At 44.3% G+C, this 18072-nt stretch overlaps 1 protein-coding gene across 10 annotated transcripts in view; it reads right to left on the reverse strand.

The window, feature by feature from the left end:
* Positions 1–18072, reverse strand: part of ABI1 (abl interactor 1) — a 157290-nt gene that overhangs the window by 41963 nt on the left and 97255 nt on the right. The window contains exons 4-11 of one of the 10 annotated variants that reach the window (XM_063921659.1): positions 17925–17939; positions 16965–17065; positions 16517–16657; positions 16081–16181; positions 14733–14807; positions 12191–12367; positions 4709–4795; positions 2156–2341 (exon numbers count right to left, since the gene is read on the reverse strand). In XM_063921659.1, coding sequence (XP_063777729.1) covers positions 2156–2341; positions 4709–4795; positions 12191–12367; positions 14733–14807; positions 16081–16181; positions 16517–16657; positions 16965–17065; positions 17925–17939 — 883 coding nt within the window. The remainder of the gene's footprint in view (positions 1–2155; positions 2342–4708; positions 4796–12190; positions 12368–14732; positions 14808–16080; positions 16182–16516; positions 16658–16964; positions 17066–17924; positions 17940–18072) is intronic. The other 9 variants (XM_063921660.1, XM_063921661.1, XM_063921662.1 and 6 more) reach the window with 9 other exon arrangements.

Consider the following 18072-nt stretch of genomic DNA (forward strand, 5'->3'; position numbering starts at 1 on the left):
AACTGAGTGCTGGGCTCACTCGCCACTGCTTCAGGGAAAGGAGGGTAGTAGGCCACTAGAGATGGATATACGCTAGGGCAGGGCCACTAGAGACGGATATACGTTAGGGAAGGGCCACTGGAGACGGATATACAGTAGGGAAGGGCCACTGGAGACGGATATACGCTAGGGAAGGGCCACTGGAGACGGATATACGCTAGGGAAGGGCCACTGGAGACGGATATACGCTAGAGAAGGGCCACTGGAGACGGAAGTACGCTAGGGAAGGGCCACTAGAGACGGATATACGCTAGGGAAGGGCCACTGGAGATGGATATACGCTAGGGAAGGGCCACTGGAGACGGATATACGCTAGGGAAGGGCCACTGGAGACGGATATACGCTAGGGAAAGGCCACTGGAGACGGATATACGCTAGGGAAGGGCCACTGGAGACGGATATACGCTAGGGAAGGGCCACTGGAGACGGATATACGCTAGGGAAGGGCCACTGGAGACGGATATACGCTAGGGAAGGGCCACTGGAGACGGATATACGCTAGGGAAGGGCCACTGGAGACGGATATACGGTAGGGAAGGGCCACTGGAGACGGATATACGGTAGGGAAGGGCCACTGGAGACGGATATACGCTAGGGAAGGGCCACTGGAGACGGATATACGCTAGGGAAGGGCCACTGGAGACGGATATACGCTAGGGAAGGGCCACTGGAGACGGATATACGCTAGGGAAGGGCCACTGGAGACGGATATACGCTAGGGAAGGGCCACTGGAGACGGATATACGGGATGGGAGTTGAATTTCAAATGTAAAATATATTGCATTTATATGAACAGTCACATGGATAAATAGCAGTAACGGAACGGCTGGTATACCACCCTTGCTTTTGTCAAATGTTGTTATACTTGTTATACTGTATATACATGAAATATATATTATATAAGTTCCATGCTCCCCTCTACCCCATCTGTGTCACCCTTGTCTGCCCCTCACCTCCAGAATGTAAGCTCTCACGAGCAGGGCCCTCTCTGTCATGTGCTTGTCTCTTGCTTAGACTATTTTCTACTCCATACTCCCTACAACGGCACCTAACCCTTGGTTTCTGACACCCTTATGGTTATTTCAGTGTCATGTCCACTGATACAGGTATGTTTATATACCATGTACTTATACTACATTGTCTTTTACTGTAAGTCATTGTTTTCCTGTTTGGCTCACTTATTTATGTACTTTGTTAGGTGCTGCGGAACCCTTGTGTCGCCATATAAATAAACAATAATTATTATAATAATAATAATAATAATAATAATAATAATATATTTTTCTTTTATTTCTGAGGGACAGTTAAGGCTTTCATTTGGTACAAACTGGTAGAAATTTTATTTTAGTATTACCTGTAGAACAAAGGCAAAAATAGGGTGTGTCACAAAGGGAAGCAACTTGAGACATCTCATCTGCCCTATAGCAATGTGACACTACATCTACAAGAAACTATTCTCACAATACAGGAGAAACAGGCTGTCTCTCTTACTCTAATACGGCCAAGCCCCTCTTGAAGGAAGGCCCAAGGCAATTCCATAGAGTAGTGAATAATACAGATTTTAACCGACAACCACTGCTTCTAGTACTGTAATCAGGAATTGTTAAATTCAGTTTCCTACTCCCAGTGCCGTGACCAGAGGGTACATTATACAAGGTAGGGTAACATTAGGAAATATAGTGGATGATATATCGCTCCTTCCCAGATCAGAACAATATATCGGTCATATCTCTCAATGTGTGCTCACAATTGCTCGCTCCCGGTCATCGTCAGTGGGGTCATCCCAGCTGAAGTGCTGCAAGTCAGATAGGCTGACTCTGTTGACGACATCAAGCAGGTGAATGCACCGGATTGAGCAGTCTGTATGGCCGCGCACTGTATCATTCCATCAGTCCTTGGGCCGGCTGGGACACGCATTGTGCGCCAAGCCTAAAACAGTCAAACTCACAGCCTGAAGTTGGTCACGCTCGCTCAGTTTGGGAGACAGCACACGGAATTGCCATCAAAAAAGGGGCAGCTCTCATCTGTAGTTTACTTAACGAATGTCAACCCTGTTATACTTATCAGACTTCCAGCTAAGCTGTCCCTGGTAATGCTCCATGGAGGAACCACTCACCTTTCTCAATGTATGACTTGGGAGCCCATATAGGATCTCCGTCTGCATACGGATCACTGTACTGGACCACAGCGGCTTCTTCTTCTTCGTAGTCTACCGGGGGTGGCGGTGGCGGAGGAGGAGAGTCGTCAAACATCGGGATCTCATCAGGTGGCGGCGGGGGCGGCGGAGTGGGACTATCAGCAACTTAAATAAATATAAAAATAAAACACGTATAAAATTTGGGATTACACAAGTGACAGGGTTTTAAGCAGGATTCATCCCCAGTAGCAGTATACAGAAGTGCCCACGTTAGAAATAACATGCAGCAGCCATAGCAAACAAGCGTCTTCCTGCGCCCACTAGCTTCAGTGAAAGGATAAATTTTTGTGGCTGGAGCTACAGTTGGAGGAACATTGTTAAGAGTGCTGCTCAATCTAAAAATTACTATCTGGTTTCTGCCTGTCATAGTGGTCATAACTGGTTTTAAAGGTGATGTAATTTGAAATAAACAGCGCCTCTAAAATAGCTTGCTTTATAATATAGCTGTACAATTATCTGTTCTGGCTTTAGATCACCGGTCTATAATGCACAGAAAGCACTAGAGCCAAAAAAACGGCATCTCTTACCAAAACGTTTGCAACTGGTCTAAAATGTTATAGCGGTTGTTAATCACAAGACAGTGACCTTATTGCTGCAAGATCGGAGAACACCACATGCCTTGTAGCTAGATAATGTGAATGCACCCACAAAGTAAGGCAGAAGAACATTTTCTACTTATTTTTGGTTGTTGGCAGTCTTGGGTCTTATTTAGCTGCAGAAAGCAACACTCTAGTTCAACTAGTAGAATAAAGAAGAGTTTCTGTGTGCAAAATGGTACGTGCCTATACTGTATATAGTATATTCACCATACACAGAAAATAAAGTGGAAATATATCCTACTTCTTAAGACACTTTCCCTCATAAAGCCAACAGAACTTTAATCAGGAACACCTATGATTTACACAGATACCGAGGATGGCTAAAGTCAAATTTGCATTTTACCTGGTTTTAATCAGCCACAGAACCTGTGTAAACCATAGGTGTCCTGGATTAACAGGGATATTGTAGTAAGTCTACATATACATAAATGAGAAGGTAATCACATAACCCTTAAACCAATGGTTCCACACCACCATTGGCAAAAAGCCCAAGCTAACCAGAATGACACAAAGGGGTGTATTCAATAACGGTCGTACGCTGACGTCTTGTCGGAAAAACGGCAGCTTCCGACAGTTTTAGGTCGGAAGGGGTTCCGACCTATTCATTACGGCCCCATTTTTTTCCGACAAGCCGGGAAACTCGACTTGTCGGAATGCACGCTGATCAGCATGCATTGTCGGAAGCGGGGCCAAACCCGACAGTTTTTTATTTACATATTGTGTTCATTTAAGTTGATGTTTTTGTACATGACCGAGTTCAGAGAGTATAGATACTATATTTATACATAATAAAGGGTAGAGATGTGATCCGGGTACTACCAGATACACATACACTGTATATGTCTACCAATAATTCTCTAATGGAACAAAACATACAGAACCTTTTAGTGCTCTACTTGACAAGAACTTCACTGAGCAAATTCATTGCCCGCTTACATACATAGCACAAGCTTTACCAAAACCAATGTCTGAGTGAGTGGTAAAATAACCAAAAATTCAAGAAGATAGAATGTCAATCTTAGCAAACAGTAACAGTATCCCACAGAAACAAAACATTAAGGAGCCACTCTCGACCCTAGGAATTGTGGGTAGACGCACCACCATTTTAGAAAGAGAGACAGATACAAAACATCCAACTTTCAGACCAGTGTCGATATTACTATACAGAATTTCGATTAATGGATTCTGTTATATTAACAGCATTCCAAATTCTAGTGTACTACTCACCCACACAGACCGAAAGCAGCCATTTTGAAGTAGGAACAAATATTTAAAGCATGCTGCCCACAAGGTCACTAAGGATTAAGCACGAATCAGTAAGCCATATGAAAGATGCCACTGTGTCTTGGTTCAGGCCATAAAACGGCTGCCTTAACAAGTACGTCTGTAGTCTCTGATTGGGCTAAAAGAATTCCAAGAGGCCTTCACTGCTCCAACAGGTGGTGCGAACGTACTAATAGCTACAGTAACTATGTATGTATTCCTAAAACCAGATTGTTAAATAAAAAGAGGATAATCTTGAAAAGAAATTGTAATCTATGGCTGAGGTTGCATTTATTTTGAATGCTGCTTTCTCCAAGATTCTCTAATGTTATAAAGCTAACCTGCTAAATAAATTTAGCAAGTGAATATTTGCTCTACAAAGCACTTAAGGTTATGTTAAGACGAAACCACCAAACACACATTTTGGAATTCTACAATAAATGATTAACTAGGGAGTCCTTTCAAACTATTTCAATTAAACATACAGAGGCTAGGTACCATGCAGCCTTGTTACCCATGTATGGAAGAATTGACCCAATTGTTGGCAGCCATCTTGCTAGCCATGCATAGTGAGGCCTGGCGCTTCTTAGCATTGAGTGGAAGGACTTACTGTTTTCTTGCACCCTGGCCACGAAGCCTGTGAGAGGTATCTGTGGAGTCAACTGAGGCATTGGGGGAGGGGGAGAAGCGATAGAAACTGGAAGCAGCGACACCACAGTGGAGACATGAAACAGGTAAGGAAAGAGAAGACAAACAGGCAGCAGTCAGTAACGAGGACCAGAAGCGGCAACATATTTACAGATTATAAACACACCGATGCAGGTTATAAGTAAGGCCTTCAAAATGAAGGTCTCATTTCTCAATGCTTTCAGTTGAACCTGGCAGTGTTTGCAAAGAAAACTATAAGGGAAAAGGAGTTTCTGAATTAGGAAATACACACAATCATTTACATAATGTGACTGTCCTTAAAAACAGAAGCGTTTTTCCAGACCCAATTTGGGGACACTGCTCTCTACACAAAACCAAGCGGTTTGGCCTTCAGTGTTGTCCTCAGGCACAGACGCGATCACAAATGTGGTATACAAAGGAGGCCTTCTTACCTCTGTGGATGCCACGTTTAGTTACTCTATCAGAGGCTACATTAACATAAATAACGTCTGAGGGCTGTAACAAGCCAATGCAACAAGTAAAACCATTCTGAATGATTTATCAGTGTAATGGGTGCTCTCATCCACAGCAGGAGGAGCAATAAAACCGCAAAACCTTAACATTTAAATAGAGCCATATAATAATAAGATTTTACTTACCGATAAATCTATTTCTCGTAGTCCGTAGTGGATGCTGGGACTCCGTAAGGACCATGGGGAATAGCGGCTCCGCAGGAGACAGGGCACAATAATAAAAGCTTAAGGATCAGGTGGTGTGCACTGGCTCCTCCCCCTATGACCCTCCTCCAAGCCTCAGTTAGGATACTGTGCCCGGACGAGCGTACATAATAAGGAAGGATATTGAATCCCGGGTAAGACTCATACCAGCCACACCAATCACACCGTACAACTCGTGATCTGAACCCAGTTAACAGTATGATAAACGCAAAGGAGCCTCTGAAAAGATGGCTCACAACAATAATAACCCGAATTTTTGTAACAATAACTATATACAAGTATTGCAGACAATCCGCACTAGGGATGGGCGCCCAGCATCCACTACAGACTACGAGAAATAGATTTATCGGTAAGTAAAATCTTATTTTCTCTGACGTCCTAGTGGATGCTGGGACTCCGTAAGGACCATGGGGATTATACCAAAGCTCCCAAACGGGCGGGAGAGTGCGGATGACTCTGCAGCACCGAATGAGAGAACTCCAGGTCCTCCTCAGCCAGGGTATCAAATTTGTAGAATTTAGCAAACGTGTTTGCCCCTGACCAAGTAGCTGCTCGGCAAAGTTGTAAAGCCGAGACCCCTCGGGCAGCCGCCCAAGATGAGCCCACTTTCCTTGTGGAATGGGCTTTTACTGATTTTGGCTGTGGCAATCCTGCCACAGAATGTGCAAGCTGAATTGTACTACAAATCCAACGAGCAATAGTCTGCTTAGAAGCAGGAGCACCCAGCTTGTTGGGTGCATACAGGATAAACAGCGAGTCAGATTTTCTGACTCCAGCCGTCCTGGAAACATATATTTTCAAGGCCCTGACAACGTCAAGCAACTTAGAATCCTCTAAGTCCCTAGTAGCCGCAGGTACCACAATAGGTTGGTTCATGTGAAATGCAGAAACCACCTTAGGTAGAAATTGAGGACGAGTCCTCAATTCCGCCCTGTCAGAATGAAAAATTAAGTAAGGGCTTTTATATGATAAAGCCGCCAATTCTGACACACGCCTGGCTGAAGCCAAGGCTAACAGCATCGACACCTTCCATGTGAGATATTTTAAGTCCACAGTGGAAAGTGGTTCAAACCAATGTGACTTTAGAAAACTCAACACAACATTGAGATCCCAAGGTGCCACTGGAAGGCACAAAAGGAGGCTGTATGTGCAGCACCCCTTTTACAAATGTCTGAACTTCAGGTACTGAAGCCAGTTCTTTCTGGAAGAAAATCGACAGGGCCGAAATTTGAACCTTAATGGATCCTAATTTTAGGCCCATAGACAGTCCTGTTTGCAGGAAATGAAGGAAACGACCCAGTTGAAATTCCTCTGTAGGGGCCTTCTTGGCCTCACACCACGCAACATATTTACGCCAAATGCGGTGATAATGTTTTGCGGTTACGTCCTTCCTGGCTTTGACCAGAGTAGGGATGACTTCTTTTGGAATGCCTTTTTCCTTCAGGATCCGGCGTTCAACCGCCATGCCGTCAAACGCAGCCGCGGTAAGTCTTGGAACAGACAAGGCCCCTGCAGTAGCAGGTCCTTTCTTAGAGGTAGAGGCCACGGTTCGTCCGTGAGCATCTCTTGAAGTTCCGGGTACCAAGTCCTTCTTGGCCAATCCGGAACCACGAGTATAGTTCTTACTCCTCTCCTTCTTATGATTCTCAGTACTTTTGGTATGAGAGGCAGAGGAGGGAACACATACACTGACTGGTACACCCACGGCGTTACCAGAGCGTCCACCGCTATTGCCTGAGGGTCCCTTGACCTGGCGCAATATCTGTCCAGTTTTTTGTTTAGACGTGACGCCATCATGTCCACCTTTGGTTTTTCCCAACGGTTTACAATCAGGTGGAAGACTTCTGGGTGAAGTCCCCCCTCTCCCGGGTGAAGGTCGTGTCTGCTGAGGAAGTCTGCTTCCCAGTTGTCCACTCCCGGAATGAACACTGCTGACAGTGCTATCACATGATTTTCCGCCCAGCGAAGAATCCTTGCAGCTTCTGCCATTGCACCCCTGCTTCTCGTGCCGCCCTGTCTGTTTACGTGGGCGACTGACGTGATGTTGTCCGATTGGATCAACACCGCCTGACCCTGAAGCAGAGGTTTTGCTTGACTTAGGGCATTGTAAATGGCCCTTAGTTCCAGAATGTTTATATGAAGAGATGTTTCCATGCTTGACCACAAGCCCTGGAAATTCCTTCCCTGTGTGACTGCTCCCCAGCCTCTCAGGCTGGCATCCGTGGTTACCAGGATCCAATCCTGAATGCCAAATCTGCGGCCCTCTAGTAGATGAGCACTCTGCAGCCACCACAGGAGAGACACCCTTGTCCTTGGCGACAGGGTTATCCGCTGATGCATCTGAAGATGCGATCCGGACCATTTGTCCAGTAGATCCCACTGAAACGTTCTTGCATGGAATCGCTTCGTAAGAAGCCACCATTTTTCCCAGGACCCTCGTGCACTGATGCACTGAGACCTGGCCCGGTTTTAGGAGGTTCCTGACTAGCTCGGATAACTCCCTGGCCTTCTCCTCCGGGAGAAACACCTTCTTCTGGACTGTGTCCAGAATCATTCCTAGGAACAGTAGACGTGTCGTTGGAATCAGCTGCGATTTTGGAATATTTAGAAACCACCCGTGCTGACGTAACACTACCTGAGATAGTGCCACTCCGACTTCTAACTGTTCCCTGGACCTTGCCCTTATCAGGAGATCGTCCAAGTAAGGGATAATTAAGATACCTTTTCTTCGTAGAAGAATCATCATTTCGGCCATTACCTTGGTAAAGACCCGAGGTGCCGTGGACAATCCAAACGGCAGCGTCTGAAACGGATAATGACAGTTTTGTACTACAAACCTGAGGTACCCTTGGTGAGAAGGGTATATTGGGACGTGGAGATAAGCATCTTTGATGTCCAGAGACACCATATAGTCCCCTTCTTCCAGGTTCGCTATCACTGCTCTGAGTGACTCCATCTTGAATTTGAACCTTTTTATGTAAGTGTTCAAGGATTTCAGATTTAAAATTGGTCTCACCGAGCCGTCCGGCTTCGGTACCACAAACAGCGTGGAATAATACCCCTTTCCCTGTTGTAGGAGGGGTACCTTGATTATCACCTGCTGGGAATACAGCTTGTGAATGGCTTCCAAAACTGCCTCCCTGTCGGAGGGAGACTTTGGTAAAGCAGACTTCAGGAACCGACGAGGGGGAAACGCCTCGAATTCCAGTTTGTACCCCTGCGATACTACCTGTAGAATCCAGGGATCCACTTGCGAGTGAGCCCACTGCGCGTTGAAATTCTTGAGACGGGCCCCCACCATGTCTGAGTCTGCTTGTAAAGCCCCAGCGTCATGCTGAAGACTTGGCAGAAGCAGGGGAGGGCTTCTGCTCCTGGGAAGCGGCTGCATGGTGCAGTCTTTTTCCCCTTCCTCTGCCCCGGGGCAGAAAAGAGTGGCCTTTTGCTCGCTTGTACTTATGGGAACGAAAGGACTGAGTTTGAAAAGACGGTGTCTTTTTCTGCTGATGTGAAGTGACCTGGGGTAAAAAGGTGGATTTTCCAGCCGTTGCCGTGGCCACCAGGTCCGATAGACCAGCCCCAAATAACTCCTCCCCTTTATACGGCAATACTTCCATGTGCCGTTTGGAATCCGCATCCCCTGACCACTGTCGCGTCCATAATGCTCTTCTGGCAGAGATGGACATAGCACTTACTCTTGATGCCAGGGTGCAAATATCCCTCTGTGCATCACGCATATATAGCAATGCATCCTTTAAATGTTCTATAGTTAACAAAATATTGTCCCTATCCAGGGTATCAATATTCTCAGTCAGGGAATCCGACCATGCGACTCCAGCACTGCACATCCAGGCTGAGGCGATTGCTGGTCGCAGTATAACACCAGTATGTGTGTATATACTTTTTAGGATATTTTCCAGCCTTCTATCAGCTGGTTCTTTGAGGGTGGCCGTATCAGGAGACGGTAACGCTACTTGTTTAGATAAACGTGTGAGCGCCTTATCTACCCTAGGGGGTGTTTCCCAACGCGCCCTAACCTCTGGCGGGAAAGGATATAGTGCTAATAATTTATTAGAAATTAGCAGTTTTTTATCGGGGGAAACCCACGCTTTATCACACACCTCATTTAATTCATCTGACTCAGGAAAAACTATTGGTAGTTTTTTCACACCCCACATAATACCCTTTTTTGTGGTATTTGTAGTGTCAGAAATGTTCAATGCCTCCTTCATTGCCGTGATCATGTAACGTGTGGCCCTACTGGACATTACGTTTGTCTCGTCACCGTCGACACTAGACTCAGTATCTGTGTCTGGGTCTGTGTCGACCCACTGAGGTAACGGGCGTTTTAGGGCCCCTGACGGTGTCTGAGACGCCTGGACAGGCACTAATTGATTTGCCGGCTGTCTCATGTCGTCAACAGTTTTTTGCAAAGTGCTGACATTATCACTTAATTGTTTCAATACAATCATCCAGTCAGGTGTCGACTCCCTAGGGGGTGACATCACTAACACAGGCAACTGCTCCGCCTCCACATCATTTTCCTCCTCATACATGTCGACACACGCGTACCGACACACAGCACACACACCGGGAATGCTCTGATAGAGGACAGGACCCCACTTAGCCCTTTGGAGAGACAGAGGGAGAGTCTGCCAGCACACACCCAGCGCTATATATATATATACAGGGATAACCTTATATAAGTGTTACTCCCTTATAGCTGCTGTTTATATCGTTATTTGCTGCCAAAAGTGCCCCCCCTTCTCTTTTTTACCCTGATTCTGAAGCAGGACTGCAGGGGAGAGTCAGGGAGCCGTCCTTCCAGCGGAGCTGTGAGGGAAAATGGCGCTTGTGTGCTGAGGAGATAGGCTCCGCCCCTTCACGACGTCCTTATCTCCCGCTTTTTTGTGTAAAAATGGCAGGGGTTAAAATACATCCATATAGCCCAGGAGCTATATGTGATGTATTCTTTTTGCCACCTAAGGTATATTCTGTTATATTGCGTCTCAGGGCGCTCCCCCCCCAGCGCCCTGCACCCTCAGTGACCGGAGTGTGAAGTGTGCTGAGAGCAATGGCGCACAGCTGCGGTGCTGTGCGCTACCTTAGTCTGAAGACAGGATGTCTTCTGCCGCCGATTTCACCGGACCTCTTCGTCTTTTCTGGCTCTGTAAGGGGGGCGGCGGCGCGGCTCCGGTGACCCATCCAGGCTGTACCTGTGATCGTCCCTCTGGAGCTAATGTCCAGTAGCCTAAGAAGCCCAATCCACTCTGCACGCAGGTGAGTTCGCTTCTTCTCCCCTTAGTCCCACGATGCAGTGAGCCTGTTGCCAGCAGGACTCACTGAAAATAAAAAACCTAAACTAAACTTTTATTCTAAGCAGCTCAGGAGAGCCACCTAGATTGCACCCTTCTCGGCCGGGCACAAAAATCTAACTGAGGCTTGGAGGAGGGTCATAGGGGGAGGAGCCAGTGCACACTACCTGATCCTTAAGCTTTTATTATTGTGCCCTGTCTCCTGCGGAGCCGCTATTCCCCATGGTCCTTACGGAGTCCCAGCATCCACTAGGACGTCAGAGAAAATTTCAGTTACCTATCCGGGAGCATGCGTTACCAGAAAGGTATTCCCCTTCTATTCATTCATGAAATAAGATTAGGGTAAAAAAAGTGCTTCACAAAACTGGTATGCCAACCACCCTGGGGGCTATCCTGCCTTACTTCTGTGGCAAACTGAGTGCCTGGTGCAGAGTTATGCCACCCCTGACAGAATCAGCCATCTCTCTACTCCCTTAACGTATTACACAGTGGGAATTTTAATCAGTGCAAAATGAGAAACTACTCATTTACCATGTTGAATACATTTCACATTAAAACACTATAAAAAAACATTTGTTAAAGCAGATTTAAGACACATTATTAGCCACTGAATAGACCACAAAATAAAGACGACAATTTACATCACACAAATACACAGACAAACAGTGCAGAACAGTATTATGACGATGGGAGGGACAGTCAAGTGAACAAACACACATCATCAAATCAGTATAAACTTTGTATTCACTTTTAAGTACCAATGTCTTATAGAAGCAACACCAGCTTCCTCCCATCTGCCAGAACTAGAAGGACCAATGTCTTGGACTCTTGCTATCTGTGGTTACTATGACTGGTTAGTTCTCCTGCAAGAGGCTGTGGGAAACGTTTAAAACTAAAGCGTTACGATATAGCAGCATTTTCTTTATCGCTGGTTGGTTGGGTGGATGGATGGGTAGGCAGCTCTCACAAGCGCCCTCTCAGCACAAGGTAGTCAGGAACTTGAACTTCAAAACACCTCCTCCACCCTCCACCAGGAGAACTAAACACTAAGCAGACAATATGTACCATTACTTTGTCGTCAATGCTCTGCACATGTGTATATTATAAGTGTACCAGCGGTGACTGCTGTTCTGTGGGCGGTTCCAAAAATCATAAGAATGCTGCCTAACAAGCCAAGTGGCATGCTGAGGCACAAAGCGCCTCCTATGCCTCTGAGGTTATTACTTACTTCAGGATATTGATTCTGACCACAAAACAGGAGACTCCTTTACAGTATGTGCAGGTAAACATTAAACACATACATCACGTGGCGGCCAGTTTATGGACACTATATACAGAAGGCGTGTGTTATTAATACAGCAGAGTACAATAGGAAAAGCAGAAGCACAAGCTTACTTGAGTTTTGAGAATACAGCGGCCCGCCATTGATATGAGGTTGCCCAGAAAACTGGGATGTCACAGAAGGGGTCCGTCTGTATCCACCAGAAGAAGCAGAGGACGTGGTAGAGTTGTGCCGAGAGATCTGCCTCGTCATTGAGCCGAACTGGGAACCAGGAGCCGAGCCACCGCCGACTGCAAAGAGTTAGCCGAGAAGAACCACGCAAAGCACTTAATTACTTATTATGCAGTGTAAAGGAACCAAGCAAAGTCTCACACTGGCACCACAAATTGCAGCATTTTGTAAGAGGATACAAGGAGCCAATGCTTGCCAGCTCCGCCCCCTATGATGTCACTTTCCTGACATCATATGCAAGTCTACTGCTCTCCAGGAAGTAAAAGTTGCTTGTTTGTAACATCTGAGCAATGGAGGCCCAAACATTACAGTATTACCAGAGCAGCAAGACAGCACATCTATGACAATGTAAAGCTGTATCAGGCTTACATTTGGGCGTCATACTTAGAGGTTACTCAAGCATGTGACAATTGGATCATATATGCATCTATGTAAATATCACATAATCAGAATGATCACCAAAGTACAACCAGTTTCTAAACATTTCATGATTTGCTTTAGTTAATAGCAGGATAAAACAATGGTGTACATTCCATGCACAGGGGGAGCCAATACACTATATAAAACCTTACTTGTGGTTTAGGCTCAGTGTCCATGTAAAGGTTGCAAAACCACAAACACACAAATAGACTCTGGTTCCTGTTCTTAAGTAATCATTCTCTTTATAGTACATTATCTTTACAGTTAAAAATACAATTATAAGTGGGTCACAGCATCTAATCCATCACCAGAAAATTAAGACACTTGGAATTAGCAGTTTTAGACTCATGCAGATTAAATTATTCCGTTGCTTGATGAATGAAAACTTCTTGTAGACTTTCCTTCTTGCCTGGTTTCCAACAGGTTATATCAAGGTGCAGATATTCTACACAACATTATAGAAAATCCAATTTCACACACCAAGAGTTGCAACAAACAACTACAAGGGAGAGGAATTACTTTCTGTAATAATCTGGTCTGACATAATGTCGTTTGTTTGAGATGTACTCATGTATAATACATCCCCATAACTGGTAATGTTGTAATGTCATTATTTATTAACAATGGGCAATTTCCAATGTAACAGCTGATGGCAAGGAAAGTCTGCAAGACGCTTGGCAAAGCCTCTAAAGTGAAAAGTGACTTAAGGATGTCCTTGTAAGACCATCTTAAGGCAACAGAGCAAGGCAAACCGGATACATGAAGCAGTACGCCATCATGTCACCTTCAGGTACGCTTCTGCTAATAAAAGCCAATTTCCTCTTTTTATAATGAATACTCTTCAATGTCCGAAAGCCCATGGAATGAAAGGTACTTACACAACTATACCCCTGATTAAAGCACAAAATAGGTTTATATGCTTCCTTTTCAGAAACCGGTACGCTATACTATTATAGTTCAGGAAAAGTACCGTACCTATTATTATACTTTACAATGTCATTAAAAAACATTGCATAGTATGTGGGAATATAGAGGCCTTCAGGGTCAATTACACATCACTAGCTACGGTTTGGGAGTTCTAATATATCTCAAGCGGAATCATTATATCACTACTGGCCAATTACTAACCGATGGTCTTACAGCACAATACACTGTATACAGTATGTATGAATATGCTACAACAATAACTTAAATGATTGTCACTTTAAGGGCAAAGCTCTCATGCTCAGTAACAGGTCAATCCCATAAACACCGCGCGGAATTTAAAAAACTTTAATAAAGGTATAAGTAAAATGAATGAAAGGAATATATATATATATATATATATATATATATATATATATATATATATATATATATATTTTTTTATTTTATTTTTTTATTATTATTAACTAGATATGAGCAGGTTCGGATTTACTCGGTTCTTTACGCCAGAATTATCGCCATTTCTTATTTTCTGGATTTTTCTTATTGGCTGTCCAAGGCACGTGACGTCCGATAGCCAAAAAGGAGAAGCTTCTACATTTGGGTCACCTAGACCTCTTCCTTTACCCTCTCCACGTTAGCGTTATACATGTTCTGAAAACCAGTAAGAGCCACAAGCACACTAAACTACAAAGCTAACACCAATTGGCAAACAGAAATGCTTGAAATTGCATAAGGTGGTCCTCATACAGAGGCGTGCAGGGATTAACAAAGCAATGTATCAAACACACCAGCATGAGTACGGTCACAAGTGGCTGGAGCCTGTCTTTAACCACACGTGCACAGGAAACAAATGGTTCTCATCTTCGGCCGGACAAACGTAAAATAATAAACGGTTACTTCACTTCAGAGGCTTTAACAGTGGATGACATTACAAGGATTAGGAACATGATAAGTTGTGTGAGATTCACCTATGGACCATTAACACCAGGAAATGGAATCTACAATCATTTGTACACCTTGAAACCACCATGGATTAATGCAGAGAGGCACCCATACTCCATGTTGTAGAAGTCTCACCTGGAGGTGGGGGTTGTGGTGGTGGCAGAGGAGGAGGAGGTGGTGGTGGTGAAGGTGTGGGACCACCAGAGAGACCTGGGGGAGTTTGGGTAGTGAAATAATGTGTATTGTCAGAACACACAAAGGTTGTAAAGTGACGCTTTGAAGACGCAACACATGATATTTAATAACCTAATTAGAGATACATTATTATTATATAACAGTTTACAAACCTTACTGTCACGTGCAAGGATGAAACATATGGCTAGCCTCAACGGAAGCAATGGGTGAAGCACATATATAATACTTTGTGTCTCACTGTTAAGGGACGTGAAGGATCGCTGCTATGAGAGGCGCTGTCTCAGTACCTCGTGTTCCGCCTATCTGACAACCTACTACGGCTTTTACTGCAGTCACCCAACTGCACCTGCCTACTGAGGTCATCTAACTGCACACAGACAGCCCAGCAAGATAGAGAAACTCTGCAGAAGAGTTCACTCAGCCAGGGACCTCCCTGACACACAGGCCCCATCACACAATGAAGTGCAGTCATTATAGAAAGCGGGCCATCCACAGTCAACCAAGGGTGACGAGGCGGGCCGTCAGCAGTCAGCCAAGCATGGGGAGACATTCAGTCTGCATAATACACACAATTAACTGTTGCCTTCAACACTATACCATAAGAGGCAAACTATATAACAGCGTCGCTCAAATATGGGCCTTACACCTGATCCTATGAAGGTCAATTCCAGTCCAATGTACTCCCCACAGGCACACAAGTTATTTATATGTAAGCACAGACTAATTAAACATGAATCCAGAGTACCATGGTCCGTGTAGTCTTTTAGTCCATGCCCAGTTTTGCAAATAGCCTGTGCAATTTACATAGAGATCAGTAATTCTCTAGAAAAGTGCTTCACGACACCTTTCTGAACAGACAGAAATCAATTCCTACTTCACATATACTGTTACACAAATAATCCTGATTTCTAGTGTGTCGCATCTCTACGCATCATGTCAAACTAAACTAAGTAAATGAGGAAACAGGGATTTAAAAGGACACCCTATTTATCTACATAAGGCATCGTCTGTGCAGTCCCGTATAGTACTCTCATACAGGTAAGCAACATCTATGTAACCTCTACGCTAATCTCCCAAAGTTCCATGTTTGTGATCTCTGCGCGGATAGGTGTTTACGGACTTGTTGGGAACAAGCTGCTATTATGTAAAAACAGGATCCTGGCATCTTATAGGAATGAATGGCTGACTTGTCACTGGCAATATCTGACTAGCACAGGTAATAGAATACCTCTCAGAGTTGTATCGTCCTGGCAGATAAATGCAACAAGTGATGGGAAACGAGTCTTACCTGGCCCAACGGTCGGTGGAGAAGGCGTAGGAACAGCTATAGGAATGCCGATACTGCTGCTTCCACTGTTTTCCCGACTACTACTGCCTCCGCTGCTGCCGCTGGGAACACAAGACGACAAGTGACGCAACATGTAAATGAGGATATGTCCCCTTTCCACATAGATGATAAACTTTAATCCCATACACTGAAGCATCTTTATGCTTTTATATAATCACAGACCTTCTTGGTAACATCTAATACGTTCATATTTTAATGCCAACGGCATTCCCCATATAAAACAATATGTAGTAGCATTTCAATATCACTCAGTAAAGGCAATCCTGAATAGCTTACATGCTTAATAACTATTCAAGTATGGTAATGACCCATCAATGACTTTAAAACAGAAAAGATCTACTAGCCCCCCCTCTATATGCCGGTGACCCCCCGATACCTGTGTGTTCTTGGCCTCTGGGTCAGCGATGCAGTCCTGCCAGGACTGTGCTGACTTCCAAGCCTAGCTGGACTGGTCATGTAATCATTGGGAACCGTTGGAGGTTTAACAGGCTCCAGGGTTTTGTACGGGGTATTTCGTCTGCAAAAAAATAAATAAAAATTAAGCAGAAAATATATATAAATAAAAATATGATATACATGTACACACACACACACACACACACACACACACACACACACACACACACACACACATCAAAAAATAGGGTCCAAATTGCAGCTATCAAAATCAATACATCTGCAGTAAGGCTGCAAACTAAACTAAGTAAATGAGGAAACAGGGATTTAAAAGGACACCCTATTTATCTACATAAGGCATCGTCTGTGCAGTCCCGTATAGTACTCTCATACAGGTAAGCAACATCTATGTAACCTCTAGTACTTACCCCAATGTCCCCCGGCCCTGCATTGGTGGACTGGGCGGCTTCTGCGTAGGGGGATTTGTCCTAGTCAGAGTGCCAGTTCTTGCGGCCTGGTTCCCGCCATGCTGGACAAGAAAAGAGCATGTTAATGAGTATTTGCTGCTTTGGCACGAAGACTTCTAAGGAATTAAGGGAAACAGCTCTATTTCTGCTATACGTAGTATACTTATATAAGGATTCCCAGACACAGCTTGAGGAATGGATCATAGGATCAGAAACATTTTTATAGTACTGCGTATAAAGGAGTTTTGTACTCCCGATGAGATTGAATAATATAAACCTTATAACATGTTTTTAGTTAGTAGGAGTATAAAACAAACACAATAACAAGGACTTTGCCAGTTCCACCTCTCTAGCCCTGAATAAAATGGCAGCAGCTTCAAAAATTAAACTTTTTTGCAATTGTTGCAGTTACCGCTTACAGTCTGTAGGTGGCGATGTTATATGGAAGGCTGTAACAACTGTATACATCAAAGTGAAAACATGATTATGCAGCCTGTAGAAGGCAACCATGTAATAAAATGGATTTAAAAAATAATTAAAAATAAATGGGGGGAAAACGGATGGCCCAGTCCCTAAGGAAATGGTTATTAGCACACGCCTTAGAGTTTCTCATGACATAAGACCCTTGTGTAATACACAAAAATATGAAACCATCCAACTTGTCTGGGAAGCCTTCCATAAAAATGCAGATGAAGGAAGCAAGAATCTATAAAATGAGGAAAGCACTATGATTAGGTTTAGACAAATATGTATTGGTGCTACAGCCATGATGTCAATACATAGAGAACAAATGTAACTACATATCTAGAGGGAGAGGTTGAAAGTAGACAGGAAGGGAGGGATGCAAGCTGTAATGGGCGGATAGCTCTGCAGCCACGGTTATCGGAGATTTGGGATGAAATGAGAAAGAGCTTGGCTTACCTTGGCCTTTAGCCACTTAATGATGGCAAAGGGAGAAATAGAAAAGTAAAGATTAATGGACTATCACAAAAAGAGATCAAATATTAGACATACATGGAAAGAGTTCCCTCAAAGAACTTCAGATGTTATTACAATACAACTCTACCCT

This window comes from Pseudophryne corroboree, chromosome 5 (genome assembly GCF_028390025.1).
Source record: "Pseudophryne corroboree isolate aPseCor3 chromosome 5, aPseCor3.hap2, whole genome shotgun sequence".
Lineage (NCBI taxonomy): Eukaryota > Metazoa > Chordata > Amphibia > Anura > Myobatrachidae > Pseudophryne > Pseudophryne corroboree.